General features: G+C 45.0%; 1 protein-coding gene across 1 annotated transcript in view; it reads left to right on the top strand.

Moving 5' to 3' along the window:
* Positions 1-5133, top strand: part of ABLIM3 (actin binding LIM protein family member 3) — a 186473-nt gene extending 181340 nt beyond the window's left edge. The window contains exons 21-22 of the mRNA XM_075600970.1: positions 1296-1376; positions 2302-5133. Of these exons, the coding sequence (XP_075457085.1) occupies positions 1296-1376; positions 2302-2415 (195 nt within the window). The 3' untranslated portion in view covers positions 2416-5133. The remainder of the gene's footprint in view (positions 1-1295; positions 1377-2301) is intronic.
* Positions 5134-22215: the final 17082 nt, after the last annotated feature.

Here is a 22215-nt window from a genome sequence, read left to right as displayed (position 1 = left end):
ACACGCACACACTGACTGTGTGTGTGTGTGTGTGTGTGCGTCAGTCAGTCTGTGTGTGTGTTTGTGTTTCTGCGTCAGACTCACTGACGCGCGCGCACACACACTGACTGACTGACGCACACACAATGACTGACGCACACACACTGCATGAAGCTGTAAAGGAGGGAGGGGGGGAACTGGATTGATGTGAATGGGGGACAAACAGAGAGAGGGGGAGGGGTGAGGAGAGAGAGAGGAGCGGGAACATTACATCCCGGGCAACGCCGGGTCTCTCAGCTAGTATAAAATAAACGTAAAGAGAGGGTGCATACCATTCAATGATGGATACAAAAAAGGAACAACAGGACAGTCACTCTTATACTCCCAGAAAGTGAATATATATATCATTTACGTGAATCACTATCCGTATTTGAAGTGTGTGTGTATATAAATATATATATATACATACAAATGAGCATACAGTAATATTTCCATTTGCTATTTGCCTTGCTATGGAGGGTTTTTGTCACTTTTTTACTCACATAACTTCACATATACATACATATATAATATATAATATATATATATATATATATATATATATATATATATATATATATATATATATATATATGCAGTGGAAGTGTATTGTGTGTATTTACCTACACACTCACTCCACATTTCAGTAACATACATATACATCTAAATAATATTCACATATACACGTTTGCTATAAATGGAATTATTACAATTTTACATTATATACACGTGCAATGAATGGAATAAACACTGTAATAAGTTTGAAATCGCCTATCCGAGCTGCTATGCATGGCTGATCCCTTTTCTCCAGCTTCCTTGAATGTACTACTGTATGAGGAAGATCATGTGACCAGATGCTAGTGCACGTTTAGAGAGAGGGAGGGCAGTGCTGACAAAGGGGTGTGCCTGGGTTTGTGACAGGCCATGAAGGGGCAGTGCCTTAGCAAATGCTTGTTAAAATAGAATACAAGAAAATTGGTCTTTCAAAGTTGTTTTTTTAAAAACAGAAAATGCTAAAAGTATTATTTCTTACTACAGAACTGATTTATTAAAAAAAACACACATGCAGGATATAGACTGAACTGCAGCTTTAATGTGCTCACAAGTGACATTTGTATTTTGCTGTAGAAAAATATAGAAGTGAAAAAGTTAAACTATACAGTTCAGTCAATCCAAAAATCTGCCAGGTCTTTCCTGGTTTTGGTTTATCTAGTTAGAATGTAGCTGCCTCTTTGAACGTTAAACTTTGATAACCCATTCCCATTGTCTTGCTATAGATCTATCCATATGAGCTACTTGTGGTGACCACTAGAGGGAGGAGCAGACTGCCCAAAGATGCAGACAGAACACGCCTGGAGGTGAGTAGCAGCAGTGAGGACTAGAAGTGACTGCTGGACTCAGATCTCCAGGCTCTCACCCACGTTTACTGTAACTGAGGCACCCTTACATGGCAGATAACCATGCACCTAACAGGCATCCGTCTCCCTGCATGTACAACTCTAGCACCACTAAAACAACATTCCCCTTCCCCAGGACATACCACCAAATAAACCCTTGTGGCATGAAACAAATCCCACAAAAACCGTAACCTTTTCGCTGCCCTTATGATGCACCTGGTACAGAACAGGCGCCTGAGAACCTTGTGCCATGCCAGGTACGTCATAGTTCAAATGCTCGCTTTCTAGGAACTGGTCGGGCTGACCGAGACCCTCTTCTGTTTCCCTTCCCCAGTAACGCGCTTCCCACCTATGTAATAAAAGAGGGGTGGGGGTGGAGTAAGGTGGACTACTCCTTTATAGGGAAGCAGACAAAAATATCCCAGTATATAATTTATCCAATGGTGTTTCACCAAGGAAAAGACCATTTCTTCTTTAAGTAAATATGGCACCTGAGGAAGGGAGATCCCCGAAACCTTGTCCGCTTGCAACCTGCAAAAAAAAACCTTTATTATACTATAATGTCTGGAGTCAGACTTTTTAAGAACAGTGCGGCAAGAAGATATCCAGTTTCTTCTTTAATTCCAGTAAATGTCAATCTGTTTTCTCTCTGAATTAATACACTGAATATATTTGATCTATTTGGTATATCCTTGTATACTTAGTTTTTCTAAGAAGATATCCAATGTTTTCTGAAACAAACCTTCTACATCACAGGCGGTAGATCCCATATTTGCACGGCCTTAGTCACTACCTTCCACGGTGGTGAAACCTTCTTCCCTCAGACCTCACTGTCCTACAGGCGAGAAGACATGTAACCGCGTCCCTTTTCTCTTTCTCTCTCCAGCGCCATTTATCAGCTGAAGAGTTTTATCAGGTCTTTGGGATGACCATATCGGAGTTTGATCGCCTGGCACTGTGGAAAAGAAATGAGTTGAAAAAGCAAGCCAGGCTTTTCTAACTCACTGCACCCCGTGCCTCAGCTGTATACACCTCTATAAATATATTTATATATATATTGATCTTCTGTATAACTGCCACACACTCTCTCTATATATATATTGTATTATAGGATAATCTCTCTAGGCAGAGATTTTTGCTTTAACCCTTTCAGCGGTGTAAGGGACTAAAATGTGCTGCAGTCCTTTCCACCGCTGAAAGAGTTAATCTGTGATGAGAGATATTTTGAACTCTCAATTATATTTTTTAATGCTGTTTTTGTTTTTTTGTTTTCTATGCGCTGCTGTTTCTGAGAGTTTAAACCTTCCATCGGTTTGCATCCTTCAGGTTGTTAGCTATGATACATCTTGGAAGTTACAAAGATCACCCACTACTCCCATACAGGACCACACTCCTGCAATGACTTATTATCAGTAGAGCATATTTAGACTATTAAGCTCTGTCGGACTCAGTGGTGTCATTGCACGTTGTGTAGAAATCAGACCAAACATTGGCTCTTACAGGGAAAAGGAGTCACATGAGTTAGGGTGGTTAAAGCTACAGCCCCACTGACTTGGTCTTAAAAAGATTTGTTTCATTACAAACTGCCCTTACTTTTTCATCTTCGTCACATATTTTATAGTGAAATCCTCCAGTAGCTTTCTATTTTTGAAACATTAAAATAAAATAATTTGATATTTTGTGGCACTCCTGAAAATGGCCTGCACTATGGGTTTTTTTTTTTTAAAGAATTTCGTTATAACTTAAACTACCATTTAAGGGGACTTAAGTGGCCGGTTAGGTCGGGGGTCCTGTGTCTCCACCAGTCAGGGCCGGTCTGGCCTTGTTGCTGCCGCAGCTTAGAGCCTCTCCCCGCCCCCCTCCAGTAAGCTGTTCAAAGACAGTGCACTGATAAATATTGCCCCTCTCCCCTACTGTGCTAATCATTAGTTCTGAGGGTAAAGAGAGGTGCGGGCAGTATTTATTGGGGCGCCGGCATGAAGCAGCTGACCAGAAGAGGGTGGGAAGAAGTTCTTACTTGCAGCTGCATCAACCCTGCTCCATGTGCACTGTGAAGTGGGAGAGGGGTGCAACCCCCTCCCATATTACTTACTCACCCCATGTCACTTTCCACCATGCTATCTTACATTCCCCTCTCCCTATGTCCCTCTCACCACCCAGCGTCACTTTCTCCAACCCTTTAACGCTCTCTCCCCCCATTTCCCCACTTTTGTTTCCCTCCATGTGCCCTTCATGCTCCACCAATTTCAGCTTTGATCATTTCTGCGAGCTCTCAGAGTCAGGTTGCAGCAGCGCTCAGAGGTATGGAGGCTGCGCAGGGGGACGGCACGCAAGGGAGCATTGTGCCGCTCGCAAAGATGAGTGCTGGGGGACCCAAAACACATCTACTTAAGCCCCTCAAAAATTCTACAGCAACCCTGCTCCAGATCACTGCAGCTTTGGAATTGCTGCAGTGTAAACCCCTACCAAGAATAACATATGTTTACATTTAATTATGTAATTAAGAGTTAGGATTACGGAATTGTCTGAAAAAGTTATGAAAAAATACAGGAGGTGTTGATACCACTTTACCTGATCGTGAAATTTCATAGGAAGAGACAGTGGCAAATACCACGATGCTTCGAGGCAGTAATAAAACGAGATGAGATATTTCAGAGTCTGGTTGTACCCTGCACTAGACCTGTACAAAAACGATCTGCTTTTTGGATTCTTTCCCCTGAGGCACCAAATCCATGTGCTTACCAGGAAGGGGAGATACAGGCTAAATACTGGACCACTATTCTGACCTATGGTCACTTAGCATAAATCAGGAAAACTTCCAAATTCACACCTAGCAGAGGGGATTGCAGTGTATTGCCTTTCCTGTGGGCTCTGAAGGGGTTATTAATTTTGTTATTTGTGCGGCTTCAGATTTATCTAGTGGCCAGTCCAGCAACAGATAGCCCCTTTTCCCTCTCTTCCCTTTGCAGAAGAAATAGCTGTGATCTCTTAGCCTCTAGAGAACTAAAGACTTCAAACTGATGTTTAACCAATTGGTGGTCAGTCATGGGCATCTCAACAAGCCACGCATCAGAGACGCTCATTCAAATGTCTTCTTTCTGCATCAGTCACTCAATTCAGCTTTGCGCTGTCTATACATCATTATAGTATGTGTTTATTTATAAAGTAATGCAACAAACCTACATATTAGAAAGTTAATATATAGACATCCCTTTTCGCAAGGGCTTACAATCTGCAGAGGTTCGAGTACATTATGGAATTTGGGAGGGGAGATAAGCAAGGCATTTTTATGGAAACCCATTCCAGGGGCGATTAACCCCATTTGTTGCCAGAGGAACACGTAATGCAACAAAGAGCTTAAATATAACCGCCAGCTCTAATCAATTATTGTAGCCACATTCTGCTTTTTGTGGTTCACCTATATTCAAACAGTCTCCATCCCACGTCCCTCTAGTCAGCACGGCAGCGAAATCATTCCTTTCAAGCAGATACAAAATAAGCCACATGGAGGCTGGAGAAGAGCTGCATGTGGCTACTGCATCAAGTGGTGGGTTTCATTGGTATTTGTCCCATTCACTGTTGTAAACACTTATAGAAGTGAAAAGACTCAACAGAAATATCATTTTTGGAATATGTATTCTCTAAAGATTTCATATCTTTGTTTGCCTTGGGTTTTGACTCCAGAAATGTCAAATATTAAAACAGTTGCCTCTCCGAAGTTTAATCCTGTGTTTTTCTTGTATTTGTGTGTGTATATATATATTGTGATGCCCATATCACGTTGCAGTCTCTTTTAGTCCCAATTCAAGGCAGGAACACTGTAATTCTCTATATGGGGTTTATTTACAGGGATTAAATCATACACCAACAGGTCCACCATCCCTTTAAGTGAAAACAAATCATAAAATAAAATACCTATTCCCATTAGGGAAAATAACTCACTTTTCTTCAGCCCTTTCTAACGAGAGCTGGCTAACTATACTAACTATACTGATTCCCAGCTTAAAACATGCCCTGGCATATCCAACAGTGCATACAGGCTCTGCACACAATAATAAAGTATTTTCCTTATCTTAGTCCTTTGGAGCAGATGTCCCTGCTTTAGCACAGCTTTGTCATCCTTCCTTCCTAGGAAACTCAGCCCCACGTGAGTTCAGAGAAACTCCCCTCTGTAGATCCACTGTCAAGGATAGGACACCCCTGCTTCAGCACAGTTTGTCATCCTTCTTCTCTCTGGGATTCAAACCCAGCAAGTCTCAGCAGACTCCACGACCACCATCTAGCGGGCCTGAGGGTCTATACAGCTGGGGTGCACTTTCTATCTCCCCCCCTTCTCTGGTGAAAAACAGTCTCTCAGTCTCTCTCAGCAGTGTCTCTCTGGCCTTGCAGCCCTGTGTAGTCACTTCCTGACTATTATAACTCCATTAGCAATCAGGAGTTCAGTCTTCTCAATTAGGCATCAGCTGAATTAGCTACTTCTAAGGAGGATTAACCCTGTGAGCTGGAAAGCACACTTACTGCACTGTTCCAGCACCTAGAGATACCTGATGGTATCACTATATATATATATAGCTGGACCCTGTTATGACGTGGTCCTCGGCGTCCACCTGATACGACCGCGTTATAACCAAGATCGCGATAAAGAAAAATGGCCGCTGCAATCGGGTTCCACGTCCGCCGGAGGGGGAGAGCTGAGATAACTCTCCCAGCTCTTCCTGAACCCGGCATTGCAGCGGAACCCTCACGCAGCACTTACCCGGCATCTGCAGTAGCTGATCTGTGTGCTGTGCAGAGAAGCTGTGAGTCTGCAAGAGGGGGGGGGGGGAGCAGGAGGATGATTTTACGGAGTCTGGGCCGGGATGTCAGCTGTCTGTGTGTGTGTCCTGGCCAGGAACCAGCTCCCTTCTCTCCTCCCCCCTGTGGAGGTACAGGGAGGGAGGGGAGAAAGGTGTGTGTGTATAGGGGGATGAGATGTGCAGGGGGGGTGACGTGCAGGCAGGGGGATGTGATGTGCAGGAAGGGGGGTTGTAATGGGCAGGGGGGATGGGATTGGATGTGCATGGGGGTGATGTGCATGCAGGGGGATGTAATGTGCAGGAAGGGTATGTGATGTGCAGGGGGGGTGATGTTCAGGCAGGGGGATGTGATTTGCAGGCAGGGGTGATGTGCAGGCAGGGGGATGTGATGGGCAGGAATGGGGGATGTGATGTGCAGGGGAGTACTGTGTGTGTGTCTGTCAGCAATAAAGCTTTAAAATTAGCTTTTAAAAAACGGGCACCACGCTCATATCGTGTTATAAGCGGATCCGCTTTGTAGTGGATCACGCTATAACGGGGTTGAGCTTTGTGTGTGTGTGTGTGTGTGTGTATATATATAAATAAAAAACAACCGGTACAATAACAGAAGTGGGTAATAAATGCCAGAAAATCTGACTATAAAGGGATACAGTATATGCAATTGAAAGATTTGTTAAGAAAATAATGGTTCAAAGATTTAAGGAACCTATAAATGAAAAAGAGATTTCAGTATGGTGAAGTACGTTTGTATTAGCGTGTACAGTGCAAAGTAGGCAGCTACTTACAATGTAGCAGATATTTCAGGCATTTCAGGATAATAATCCTATAACAGCTGAGGCAGTGTGTCTGGAACAGCATAGCCTCCACGGGGATCGCTACCGGAACGCCAAATCAGGCCAATGCTCCAGCTCTCGTAGGTCACACCCCCCACATCCCGTAGATATGACGTCAAGAGAGGCTGAGTAAATTAATCAGCTGAGAGGAAGGCTGCAACCAATCTCACAGTCTCTGCTATATATGCATTAATTTGCACAGCAAGGATGGACAGTCTGTTTTATCAGATATTAGAGCATAAGGTTATCACAAAAAGCCTCTACCCTACGCGTTTCATCTCATGAAGAGACTTCCTCAGGGGTATAAACTATGATTGAGGTTTGACTCCTAATATAGGCATACATAATGTGTGATAGGTTAATTAACCCACAGAGTTCCATCAATCATGTGAATAGTGGTTTATTAAATCGTAGAAATCAGTATGAAGCAAATAAACCCAGTTTAGAATATATGAATGTACTTCAGAACCCATGTATAACATAAAATAATATTACACAATTTTAATACAGCATTGTCATGGGAGAGGGGGTTTGGCCCGATATTAAAGGGGTTACACCCCATTTGGCCACCCCCTGCTCTCACTGGGGAAGCAAAGGGTTAACTGGACTGGGGTCCAGTAATGTGTTTTTACCTTGCTTCAGAATCCAACTGTTTATTCCCCTGTAAAAATGTATTGTCTCATCCCAGTGTTTGCACCAACACATACACTGGGGTTGATGCGAGAGGCTTAAGGGGTTAATGAGCTACAGTTTTAGGAAAATACAAATATGTGTGGTGTCTTTTCAGAAATATCTGGGCTTCAAAAGGCTTGATTGAAGTTGGGTGTGAAAAGTACAGAGGGGGTTTAGTGTACAGTATGTTAATACCTAATTTGCAGGCCAAGGGTATATTGCTGGTAGAGACAGCTAGGACCCAGGTCTGGAGCATTGGGTGTGAAATATAGCACCTGTGACAAACGTTCTCTAACCAGGAGGCCCAGCTTCAAAGGATTTCTTGACAAGGGGTTTATGGGGGCCAGGGGTGCGGCTACAGAAGGAGATATCAGAATGAGTGACCTTATTAAATATAAGAATATTATGAGATGTCGTAGGCTGAACATGCTAAAAATTACATATGTGTATCCGTGGGACCGAGCCGCGAATAATGATTACAGACACATGATGTCTAGCAGGTACTAAGAGACAGATATTAATATCTCTCTTAATTTTAGTATTACACGGTAATATTTAGTCTCATTGGGAGCGTCATGCATGCCGGAATGTATTAATATGTCTCGCGTGCCAGTAAGTATTACTGTTATGAAGTTATTTAGATAGGAAAAGCAGTTTTTAAACGTCCTGGGGTGGGAGGAGTTTTACTCTGGGGTAAGACTGTAAACCTCACCACTGATTTATGACTGGAATTGCATATAAACCAGTGACCAGCCTATACTCAGTTGTCTTTGTGCTTTTCGTGATGACTACATCTGAACCTGTGTTATGGAAGAAATTGCCAATCCTGTATCCTGATGGCTTTCTTGTCCAAACCCTTTAAGTAAGTGTCTATATTTTGTCTGTTATTTGTATATCTTGTGTGTTCACCTTTTTCAAGGAATAAATTATATTTTATCATATCTCAGCCGTGTTCAGTGCAACCCAGGTATTTTTGGTGTATAATATAGGCCTCTCACAAGTTCCCGTGACAAGCATACGTATAGAAAATATAAAAATGGTGATAAAGAATTGGAAACAGATAGATTAAACTGATATCAAATCAATTGTTAAAACATCATAAACACAAGGCATCAACAAGTGCAATAAGGGTAATTAATGTATGTTGAGACAGAAACACATAAATGGAGCTAGAGAAAGGCTCCGAGTGTAGACACAGATCTTCCAAGGTCTACAACCAGATATTGTGTCATTTTGTTAAAAATGCACCCAGATCAATGTTTACATGTAAGCCATAAGTAACGAGAGTTTTGAGGGTATGGATCCATCTAGTCTCAAGTTTAGATATAGTATTGATGGTATCTCCTCTTCTCCAATTATATGGCAATTTTTCTATTCCCATACAAACAATACCGGCAGGATTTTGATTATGATGTTCAGAGAAATGTTTGGACAGGTTGTGCTGAAGGAATCCCTTCTGTATGTTGGTGATATGCTCTGCAAAGCGTAATTTAAGCTTTCGAGTGGTGCGCCCTATTACGCTTATGGCTCGCAACCAAGGGAGACCTAACACTATAGGTGCTGAAGGTGCATTGATTACCATGAAAGGATGTAGCTCTTTATGTAGAACTACGATGTTCACTACCTGGGTAAGGAACTTCTGGGTGATGGTGCCGGGTTCTAAGGGTCTAAGAATCTCCAAAGAGCGAAGGGGAATTGCATGCTGTTTGGCGAATGAAAGATCGAGGAAGTTACCCGCTGCTCCGGAATCCATGAAGGTCTGAGTGGAGACTGAGGCAGAACCCCATGATAGCGAAACCGGAAGGCACTGACGGAGGAAGGATGGTAGCGATGTCCAGCGAATCCTCTTCCAACTTCGCTGGACATGGGTGTTTTCCCGGCCTGCAATGATCAGGCAGTCATGGATCTGGTGGTCCTGGGACCCACAATACAGGCACAAGTCCAAGGTACGCCTCCTACGTCTCTCCTGTTCTGACAGTTTGGTAGTACCCAGCTGCATGGGCTCGTCATCTGGAGCAGGCGAAGAAACGAAGTTTGGGACCAACCGAGTAGTTAGGCTCCTAACAGCACGGCACTTCTCGGACAGGTGTTCCTTCATTCTGATATTGATCCATACGCCAAGAGAAATTAACTCATCAAGGTCCTTAGGGAGGTCGCAGTTGGATGATCAGCATCCTTTAAGTGCTCCGATAGTCCCTGCCAAAAGGCTGCTACTTGAGCTTTATTATTGCAGCTGGTCTCAGCCACGAGGGTGTGAAACTCAATGGCGTATTGGCCTACCGTGCGAGTACCCTGGCGAATTCGCAGGATTGAAGCTGATGCTGAAGATACTCATCCTGGAGCATCAAACACCAACTTGAGGGCACGGATGATAGCAGGGGAATCACTGATCAGGTGTGAATCCTTCTCCCAGAGCGGAGAGGCCAGGCTAGTGCCTCGTCAGTGAGAAGAGAAACAATGTAGGCCTGGTTCGGTGCATGGTGAACATGGACGATTGTAATTCAAATTGGATAGAGCATTGATTAAGGAATCCCCTGCATGCCATAGGGTCCCCACCATACCGTAGAGGAGCCGGGATCCGAGGTTCTTTGATCGCTGGAGATAACGGAAGCGGTATTGGAACCGCATCTGCAGCCTTCAAGTCCAGCTGATGGGTGCCAATGTGGGTAACTAAGTCCTGCACCGCTTCACACATCCGTGCCAGTTGTTGATCGTGTAGGGCGAGGCGCTGCTCAAGATCCCCCAAGTACTGCCCTTGCAAGGTAGCGGCTCGTCCTACCTCAGTGAGGTCCATGTTTGGGCCGAGAAAAATGTAACGATGCTTGTCTCACGCAGGAAACGGACCCGCTGGGCTGATGTATTCATCTCCACTGGTGTCTTTCCTTCCCTCTTTAAACATGCTATTTTAGACAAATCCTCAAGAACAACACCCTTGACCCCACTAACCCATCTAAAGTTCACACTATCACTCCCCTGCCTTTTGCCTCTAAACTTCTGCAACAGTTTTTATTTTCCCATATACTTTCATTCCTCAACTCCTATGCTCTCCTAGACCCACTCCAATCAGATTTTCACATTACTCACTCTACTGATATAGCAATAAAGTAGCAAATGTCCTCCAGTTCGCTAAATGCCAAGGACATTACCTCGTTCTTATTGACCTGTCAGCAGCTTTCGATACTGTTGACCACCTACTTCTCATTCACACTCTCTTTGGTGTTATAGACAAAACCCTTTGAAAAATACGACTTGTTCTCTGTTTCTATCACTAAAATGTTTATTCATACTCTAGTTCTCTCCTGTCCGGACTACAGAAAAAATGCTGCAGCGAGGATCACCTCACTCTCCCCTCCAGTAGTCTCTGCTTCTCTCCTGAAAACTATCTGCTGGCTCCCTATTAAACTTTGCATTCAATACAAAATTCTTCTTCTCATTTTCAAGGCTCTCCACTCCTTTTCCCTTCTTAGCTTTAATCTATCGCTACACTCCTATCGCTCTGTAAGCTCTGCTATGGTCTGTCATCTCTATACCCCTTGTGTTACTACAGCTCTGTCACACCTACAACCTTTCACACATTCTGCACCTTACCTCTGGAACTCCTGTCTTCCCACATGTAGTTTTGTCCTTCACATGTTTGTTATAGCAGCCGTTGTTCCATCTGTTGGCAGAGTTAGACACCTCAGCAGCGATTCTATAGGCTTTGCGTAGCTGCTCCTTGAGCTTTTGTACATACTACATATATGCTGTGGGCATGTCCCATCAGCAGATACGCCGAAGCACAGATTTACGAGCAATCTGGCTTCACGTACGAACATAAGGAAGTATGGGGAATACCCTGTAACTTCATCACAGGTACAATTATAAGCATGTAATCGTGGTGTGCATGTTGACTTCATTTTCCCCAGTATCTAGGGTACACATCATATTTAGTAGTGTTGGAGCAGGGAAATCCTTAAGACCTGACCTGTTGGGGTTCCCTGAGGACTGGAGTTGGGAAACACTGATTTAGGCTAAGATTATATGTGGCCGATGCAAGTAACCAATGGTGTCCAGTGGCATCCAGTTTAACAGAGGAAATAATATAGGTAAGTGGGTTATTGCCGATGTGGACCACAGATATGCCCCATAGAGGTAATCATACAGCTTGTCAACTACAGCCCATTTTAATACCAGGAACTCAAGCTTGTGAACTGGGTAGTTCTTTTCAAATGGGGCAAGACCCCAATTTACTCCATGCTGGTGACTTCATGCATTATATAGGGTTTCTGTGGGTCAGCAAAAGCCAGCACTGGAGCTTTGGTGAGGTGGGTTATGATTTTTTGGAATGCTTCCTCACTCTCGTAGTCCACCTGGATCCAAACGACTCTATAATTTTTAACCAGATGGGAGATAACCCTTTGTTGGCTGTGTCAAAGGCTGTACTATGGCAGAAATGTTATCCTCAATTCTTCTAAAGTACCCATAAAATACCAAGAAAAACCTCAACTCAGGTAATTGCCTTGGCCAGGAGGCAATTGCTTCTAGTTTTGAAGGGTTGGTGGCAACCCCTTTTTCGGAGACGATATGTCCCACATAGGTAACCAAATTCCTGCAAAACTGATATTTGACAAGAGATAGTTTCAATCCGTACTCGCTCAACAGGTCCAGCACTTTCATCAACCACGCCTCATTTTCCTCTAAGGTCCTCTTGAATACTTAAAGGTCATCCTGGTACACTAGTACTTCCGGTAGGTTTATATCTCCCACAACTCGCTCCATTAGCCTCTGAAAAGAGGCCGGCACCCCGGACACTCCATAGAGCATACGTTCAAATTGGTGGAGCCCCAGGGGGCATATGAAGCCTGTCTTCTCTTAGTATTTTGTATGCATGGGGATCTGGTAGTAGCCACTGTCACGGGAGACCAAGACTCTTTCACGGGACCAAGCACCAGACCGGATACAGAGATCAAATAAACACGTGTTTACTTTGGCCGGAGCCAACAGACACATCACAAAGTCACAAGAGAGCTTATACTCACAAACCTCAGAACAATACAGAAGGAATACTAGTTGCCTAGGTGTCTGGCATCACCAAAATGAGTTCCCCGAAGCAGCTTCCACTTCTGCAATATGTCCAGAGTCTCCATGCAGCACTCAATGCAAGAATGCAGCAGGGAAACTTTAAATCTCCCGCTCAGCGTGCAAGCAGCCTCGACTTCGGGTGTCTCTGGCACATCATCAGAGCCCATTGCTTAGTCTATTTGCCTGCCAGTGCAGGAGAGATCTGTGGTGCTCAGATAGGCCGCTGCTTTTCTAGCGTCCCCTCTCCATAGTGACCAATCATAGCCCGGATGCTGTGTGGTGAGCCAATCGCAGCGCGAGGTCTCGTCTGTGTTGCCCAATCCTAGCTGGGGGTGTGACGGGGAGGCTGAGGCAAGGAGGGTGAGATTTATGAACCAACCAATGAGAGCAGCACCTACCTCCCCCCTGTTCCTAGTGCCGGGTCACTATCTCTTGATAGATAGGTGCCTCCTGCCTGGGCAGACAATGGCTTCGCTCTTCGGACCAACATCTCCTATATAGGAAGCCTGCCCATCCCCATCCCCAATTGTCTCCAATATCCCCATGGAACCAGCACATCCCAAATTCTTGGTCGTGCAGGCTGGGTAAGTGGATTACCAGCCTTGCATGCCCAGGGAACAAAGAAATATAGTTACAGTTAACTTGACACAACATACACTGAATAAAGTCATAGCTATACACTCTTAGGGATATCACAGGGATTTCTAGCCGCATGAGCCACAGGTAGATGGGTGTGCAGGGCACCCCTATACATCCATCAGATTGACAGGGAACAGAGACCATATCATACCATATCCAACCATAGCTTTACAATAATGGACACTTGGGACCCACTATCTAGAAGGACATACTGTGGTATCTTTTTCTTTCGATACCCTAGCAGAAAGACCCAGAAGGCCATCGGGCAGGTTTGTTCAATCTGGTCTCTTGGCAGGGATAACCTTTGTAGAGCCTCTCTCCACATGGGGCCCAGTTTGCTACTTCGCTGAGTCCCTTTGTTGTTTCCCTGATTAGACTTGGATCGTACATCTTAACCATGTGTTGCAGATTATCTCACCTTCTACAGTGCTTGACATAATGCCCTTCTCTGCACGTATAGCAGAAATCTGGGCTAGTTTCCATTAAAGCAGGGGATCCTCTTGTTTCCTTCTTGGGGGCATCTCTCATCTGTGGGCACACCAAGGCCTTTCCCTTCAGTCAGTCGAAGCATCTTTTCCCAGCACTTCCTCCATCCACATGGAGGCCATGAGTTCATGCATGCCTTTGAGTGGCTCTCCCACTTTTTCGGACCCAATACGCATTTCACAACCTCTTTTGAGCATCCCTGCTTGGGGTGTGTCTTCTTCAATCGGATAGGCCTTGGCGGCACTGTCTCCCAACCCCTATTCAACTGCTAGCCGATACGCTCTTATTCGACCTTACACTCGGTGACGATAGGGCTATCTGCTTTTCTTCATCCCTTATTTCTCACCACAGTTCCAAAAATGTATGGGGCGTCCCTTTTCCTTCCCTCAGTTGAAGATATAAAATAATAACATCCCCAGTAGGGACCCCTCATAAAAACTGTTTTAGTCGGGTGCGCTCAACTTTGTCTACCGGGGCCCCATTTTTTCTTATGACCCTCTGGAGAACCACTTCTAGCCTCATCAGAATTCTGACAATTTGTCTCCATCTTGCTGATACATTCACCTAAACTGGAAGTAGAAGTAGAGGTCTTCTCCACTCTCTCTGGCTCCAAACATACTTTCTAGTGCCTGCAGGAACTCAAAGGGAGTTACAGCTTCTCCCCCTTCCCTAACTGCTCGTACGATAGCCAAAATGGACCCTTTAACGCTCTTGACGATCCAAACTTTCTTATCATGCTCTGAGCCTCTTTCCCCCCCCCCCCCCATTCTTGCACCATCTGGGTGGTGTGCTCTCTCCAGCTCTTAAAATCATCCTCGCCAACTGTTGTCGCCCTTACTCCATACTCCATAGCCACCAATAGTAATTGTTCCCTTTTCAAAATTTGATGGACTTCTCCTCTAGCCTCCACATGATTATCATGAGTGCCTTGGGAGAAGTTGGGGGATTCTGTAGAGGAGATGGGGACAGCAGGACATATTTCACTTTGAAAATCTTCCATTGTTTTTCCCTCTTTGGCTAGAAACTCTTTGGCCCTATCTACTATACTGACATTAGCGAGGTTGTTAGGGCCTACAGGGGAACTATGCCATGTAATAATATTCCACACAGCTTTCTTTCCAGTCCCTGCTATACTGTCGGGTACATGGTTAGGATCAATATTTTCACTACACACAGTATAAATGCATCTTTGGTATCATAGCATAATACTTTCCCTTTATTTGTGCCTTTCCCTACACTTGAACTGTTTTGAGTACCTTGTTGGTGCTCGTGTGGAAGGCAGGTATGTTAATAGGTGCAGACCTGTTACTTCACAAAGAATGGAGGTAACTGTCTACTATGAAAAGGATAATGAAGTGTTGCTGGAGCGATCGCCTAGATGTGTTTCCGCTTGGTCTCACAGCTTCAGAACCCCCATCTTAAACGGGCCTCCTTTACTCAGGCGATGTATATATATGTAACGGAAATAGCCGTGTTTGTCCAGTTGCGATAGTGCAGAATAAATGAGTTCTTCAGTATTAGGTGATACCATTTTTTTATTTGGACTAACAATTTATGTCATAGGACAAGCTTTCGAGAGTTTTCCTCTCTTCTTCAGGTCAAGCAATACTGATATACAAAGGTTTCTATGACTTAGACAGGGATTGCGGGAAAAAAAGTAAGAATAAAGGATGGTGAGATGTATATGAGTGGGGTGGGGGAGGCACTGGAAGGGTGTTAAAACAGAGATAAGGAAGGTGAGAATTGGGGATGGGGGGGCTGTACATCCACAGCAGCACAGAGGGGGAAGAGGATGCTGGGGGGAAGTTATAGGATGGCACAATAGCAGGGAGGACCATTACAACAAATTATGATAGTGTGTGAAAAACCCCATATCTGCATTAAGTCCACATGTTTTGGTGTCAAAGAGTCTTACCATTCTGAGCACAAATGTTTTCCGTTCTTTGGTGCGTTTGAACATTCCATTCAGGATTTTGATTTTTAAATCATTTATGGAATTATCTGGTTGTGAGAAATGATGTCCCACAGGTGAGCAGTATCTTCCTTCTTCATGGTGTAGTATTGAGTGTCTGTGCATATTCATTCTGCCTTGAAGTTTTTGGCTGGTTTCCCCAATGTAGCATCCTTGGTCACATTTGTTGCATTGAATCATATAAACCACGTTCCTGGATGTGCAGCAGTATGATCCTTTAACATTGAGCGTTCTATTGTTGTGAATGGCTGTACTGTATATATATGTGTGTGTGTAGCACCTGTTCCCACCTGCCACGGAAGATCTGGCCACTACATTGGTGTTTCCCCGGTGCTGTCGCTCACCTGCTTGGTTCAGGAAGTCTGAGTCGCTCCACAGTTGGTGTTTGGGAGCAGCAGCAAAGCAGACATTCTCCATCTCTCACAGTGTAGCGCCTCCATCCCATGAGGATCCTGCTGGATGCAGGATAGTCCCCACAGGCAATACTCCTTCCCAATAACCACACAGAATATTTTGTCCAACGGCAGGTTTATTGTATAGCAGCCGTCCTTGGAGCAGACCCCAGGGGCTCGAGGCCCCAAGAGCCCCTCCCAATCTCCTTTGCACTCTAGTAGGGAAAAGGGTATCACCCCATACCATATACAACCAACCATAATTTAGTGGAGTGTCAGCTTTTATACCCGGGATGAAGGGCTTGTAACCCCGCCCCATAACAGGGCAGGTCCAGGTATCGACAGGCATCACACCATATACAGTTCGGTCCGGAAAAAATTAGACACTGATTCAAGTTTTGTTATTTCGGCTGTGTACAAAAATAAATTCAAGTTACAGTTAAATAATATGGGCTTAAAGTGCAGTCTATCAGCTTTAATTTGAGGGTATTCACATCCAAATTGGAGTAAGGGTTTAGGAATTACATCTCTTTAAAATATGTAGCCCCCTCTTTTTCAAGGGACCAAAAGTAATTGGACAATTGACTCAAAAGCTGTTTCATGGACAGGTGTAGGCTATTCCTTCGTTATTTCGTCATCCATTAAGCAGATAAAAGGTCTGGAGTTTATTCCAGATTTGGCATTCGCATTTGGATGCTGTTGCTGTGAACCCACAACATGCGGTCAAAGGAGTTTTCAATGCAAGTGAAACAGGGCATCCTTAGGCAGCAAAAAAAAAAAGAAAATCCATCAGAGAGATAGCAGGAACATTAGGAGTGGTCAAATCAACAGTTTGGTACATTCTGAGAAAAAAATAACGCACTGGTGAGCTCTGCAACACAAAAAGGCCTGGACGTCCACGGAAGACAACAGTGGTGGATGATCGTAGGATCCTTTCCATGGTAAAGAAAAACCCCTTCACAACATCCAGCCAAGTGAAGAACACTCTCCAGGAGGTAGGCATATCATTATCCAAGTCTACCATAAAGAAAAGACTTCACGAGAACAAATACAGAGGGTTCACTACAAGGTGCAAACCATTCATAACCTTCAAGAATAGAAAGGCCAGATTAGACTTTGCCAAACAATATCTAAAAAAGCCAGCCTAGTTCTGGAACAGCATTCTTTGGACAGATGAAAATAAGATCAACCTGTACCAGAATGATGGGAAGAAAAAAGTATGGAGAAGGCTTAGAACGGCTCATGATCCGAAGCATACCACATCATCTGTAAAACACGGTGGAGGTAGTGTGATGGCATGGGCATGCATGGCTTACAATGGCACTGGGTTACTAGTGTTTATTGATGATGTGACAGAAGACAGAAGCAGCCGGGTGAATTCTGAAGTGTATAGGGATATATTGTCTGCTCAGATTCAGCCAAATTCAGCTAAATTGATTGGACGGTGCTTCACTTTACAGATGGACAATGACCTAAAACATACTGCGAAAGCAACCCAGTAGTTTTTTAAGGCAAAGAAGTGGAATATTCTGCAATGGCCGAGTCAATCGCCTGATCTCAACCTGATCGAGCATGCATTTCACTTGCTGAAGACAAAACTTAAGACAGAAAGACCCACGAACAAACAACAACTGAAGACAGCTGCAGTAAAGGCCTGGCAAAGCATCACAAAGGAGGAAACCCAGCGTTTGGTGATGTCCATGCATTCCAGACTTCAAGCAGTCATTGCCTGCAAAGGATTCTCGACAAAGTATTAAAAATGAAAATTGTATTTATGATTGTATTAACTTGTCCAATTACATTTGAGCCCCTGAAATAAGGGGACTGTGTATGCAAATTGTTGCAATTCGTAAACGTTTCATACGATATTTTTGTTCAACCCCTTGAATTTAAGCTGAAAGTCTGCACTTCTATTGCATCTCAGTTGTTTCATTTCAAATCCATTGTGGTGGCGTACAGAGCCAAAAGGATGAAAATTGTGTCAGTGTCCAATTATTTCCGGACCAAACTGTACATGTGACCCAGTCAATACCCTCCCCAGTTATGACACTCCAACTGCCGGTTTAGGCCTGTCCCTGGATAATGCAACATAGTACCCAGCCAAAAACCACCAGGAGAGAATATACCGCTCTCTGATATAACAAATAATCAACAGTGTTAGATATATAATATATGTATTAGCCTAAATACCAATTTGGTATTTGGTGCTATCTGAGTGCTAAACTGAAACCTATTTTCAAAGTTTAGAGGGAAGGCTGGTGTTAGCAGCCAGTCTCTAAAAAAGAGGCACTCTAATGATGCACAACGTGGCTTTATTTAAAACTTAACTGTAGCCCTCTTTCCTACGCCCTAGAGTGACTACGAGTACTGCACACACCTGTTGGCTCAAGGAGATCTATGCCTCCGCTAGCTGGGAGCCTGGGGTACTAGTTATCTTATTGGCAGCGCCTCCACTTACCCAGGATCCCCATTGCGTAAGATTCCCCTGGGTAAGAACAATAGCAACACATTGTATTGTAACTGTTTACTGTAATACTGCTAGAACCTTATCTTATAGGTATAGTAATAACACACATATAACACATCAACCAACGTCTTATAATATAACCTTAGTGGCTCGGCCACTCTCATAAGGAGAAATGTCACTATCCCGTCACCTCATGCCCCCACTCCGTGTCCATGTAATTGTAATTATGTATATAGGCTCAGTCCTTTGGCCACTCCACTTAGTGTCCCCAAAGAGTGTTCCCTACGGCGGGATCAGCGCCTGTTGACCGGTATTGGTGCACTTAGTAAATACCTTCCGGTCACTGGGGTGACCGACAACAACTTCACAAAGGATCCGCCGATCCAGCGCAGTCTCTCACGAGTAGTGGATGATGCACAGCAGCCTGGGCCCAAACGACTGTCACCAACTGCAGCTCCGCGACACAGTGTCCCTATCTGTCTATGCAGTAAGGGGTATGAGTCGCTACCAATATAGGACGTCCCTGCAGCACCACAAGCTATGGTGACTCAGGGAATATACTGGGGCCTGAGGGGGAATCTGCCTACGCAGGTGGGTCAGTGACCCCCTGCACACACACTACCTCTCCCCTTGCTCCTCCGGTGCCCTCTGGCTAGCGTGGTCTCTCCCCCACGCTTCCCTTTCCTGCCTCTCGCAAATCCTGCACTCCTATTTGCTCCCTGGCATCAGGTGACTTTGCTGAGGCTACTGGGACAGGTAGTTTACTTGCTGAGCCTCTTCTCATTGGCCGCCTGTTTGCGCGCTTTGTACTGCACATGCGCGAACTCTCTCCGCTCTGACAGTCACTCCTGACTATTGCGCAACAACATGGCGGTGCCCTGTGCTACCGGGCCGCTGCGGAACCCTCCAAACACTTCCTCCCAGATACACGCTGCAGCGAAGGTAAAAGCATAACTGAGACATCCCTACATTCTCCCCCTCTCAGAATCCAACGTAGGCGCTTGGGAACGTAACCATAACATATTTACACAATAAACTGGTATACCTGTGAATTACACCTTATTCTGTATACTCTACATGAGGTTATACATTTCACTGAACATGCCAATCACAGATCTCACTTTATGGCGAGCCCACTGCTGAGCCTCATAATGGGGTGCCCCAAAATGATTATACGCCATCCTCATGGGAGGTTTACCAGTTCTTTGGCTTCTGCGCAGATGCTCTTCAGTTACTTCCTCTGGAAAATAGCAATTCTCGTTTGGCAATTCGAGTTCTGCCCTTGAGGGTCTCAATGTTTCTACACAGTCTCTTTGGGGCACAAAGCATGGGCTCTGTGGGTCGAGTGGCTGGCTCATTGGAGTCAGTGTATCTGTCGTTGGACCAAGGGGCCCTTTACCCGTAGCTCCTTTGGGAGATGCCCCCGCGGTCGGAAGGCCCCTTTGAGAGGTTCCTTCCATAGGATTCTCAGAGGTGGCATTTATTACAGTCTCTGGGCCACCCTCTGTACTATCAGCTTCTCCATCGAGTGAAACAGTGGGCACTTCCAATTCGTTATCCCCTACTTGAGGTATAGGGAGGAGATGGTTTCTATGCCATACCTTTACCCGACCTTCCGAGTCTTTGATGCGGTATACCGGGAGGCCAGGCATCTGTGATTCCACTTCATACACACCCTCTCTCCAACGGTCGGCCAGTTTGTGCTTTCCAGGAATACCCAAATTACGAAGGAGAACTGCGTCCCCTGGGCGGATTTCTTTATGTCGCACCTTGTGATCATAGCGCCTTTTGTTACTCGCATTTAATTGCACCGCTGCCTTCTCGGCCAGTTTGTATGCCTGCTGCAAGCTGTCTTGTAATCTCTGCACATAACGAAAATGCGTCCTATTGGATACCCCATCGGTAGATATCCGTAGTCGCACATCCACTGGCAACCTAGCTTCTCGTCCAAACATTAAGAAGTACGGGGTATAACCTGTAAACTCATGTCGAGTACAGTTATAAGCATGCACCAACGTCTCTACGTGCTTACTCCATTCAATCTTCTGAGGGCCTTTCAGGGTGCCCAACATGTCAAGTAGCATACGGTTGAAACGTTCGGGCATAGCGTCCCCTTCCGGATGGTACGGGGTAGTCCGTGACTTGGTAATGTTCAGCAACTTCAGCAGTTCTCGAATGAGGGTACTCTCGAAGTCTCTGCCTTGATCCGAATGCAATCGGGTCGGTAGTCCATAATGGATGAAGTATTTTTCCCACAGCACTTTAGCCACTGTCACCGCCCGTTGGTCTTTGGTAGGGATAAGCTTAAGCGTATCTTGTGTAGTGGTCTGTAATCACCAGTACATTCCAGATGCCCCGTGTGTCGGGCTCAATGCACAAGAAATCCATACACACCAAATCCATGGGGCCAGAGCTTCTCAAATGGGCCATGGGGGCCGCCTGGGTGGGAAGTGTCTTCCTCTGTATACAATGAGTGCATTGCCGGCAATGCATCTCAACAGATTCCCTCATTTTTGGCCAATAGAATCGATCACGAAGCAACCCGAATGTTTTGTCAATGCCAAGATGGCCATGATCGTCATGTAGGGCCCGGAGTACCATGTTTATTAGAATCTGGGGCAGGAATAACTGTCGCCGGTCGGGATGATTGTGGTACGGTATGACCCGGTATAAGAGGCAGTTGTCCAGTTCGAATTTTCTGAGCTCCTTCGTTAATAGGTTCACTAGTTCTCTGGGAGCTTGTTTAAGTATGGAGGGGTTTTCTTGTTCCACCACTGGATTTTGAATCTGATATTGCACCAATTCCTTCCATGAAATAATCTTATCTTCCGTGATATTCATTCCAGCTGGATGTCGATACACCCTAGGAACGGCTCTGGACTGACACCCTACTGAATCTGCTATTCTTAGCTCCGAGAACGCTACTCGATCGTCAACCATGGCAGCTAGAGAACACAACGCTCGTATACCAGGCCCCGGGATTTCTTCCCACACTTCCTCGTCGGTAGTAGGGTGGAGCCCCGGTCTTCTAGATAGGGCGTCTGCCCCTATGTTGGTAGGCCCGGCTTTGTACTTGAGATTGAATCGATAGTTTGCCAGTGCTGCTAGCCAACGGTGGCCTGTCGCATCCAGTTTAGCCGATGTATTGACGTATGTCATCGGGTTATTATCCGTCCTAACCTCAAACTGCACACCATACAGGTAGTCATGTAACTTATCCACAATAGCCCACTTGAGGGCTAGGAACTCCAATTTGTGAACTGGGTAGTTCTGTTCACTTGGGGTCAGACTTTGACTAGCATACGCCACCGAGCGGAGTCCAGTGTCATGCTTCTGATGCAACACTGCCCCCAAGCCGTTAAAGCTTGCATCCACATGCAGGACGTATTCTCGGTCAGGGTCTGCATACACCAACACCGAGGCTTGGGTTAAATTGGTCTTCAAGGCTAGGAATGCCTGTTCGCATGCAAGGGTCCACTTGT

The sequence above is a fragment of the Ascaphus truei genome, chromosome 5, assembly GCF_040206685.1.
Source record: "Ascaphus truei isolate aAscTru1 chromosome 5, aAscTru1.hap1, whole genome shotgun sequence".
NCBI classification, from domain to species: Eukaryota; Metazoa; Chordata; class Amphibia; order Anura; family Ascaphidae; genus Ascaphus; species Ascaphus truei.
Note: the sequence above shows the minus strand (reverse complement) of the source record. Positions and strands in the feature narration are given on the sequence as shown.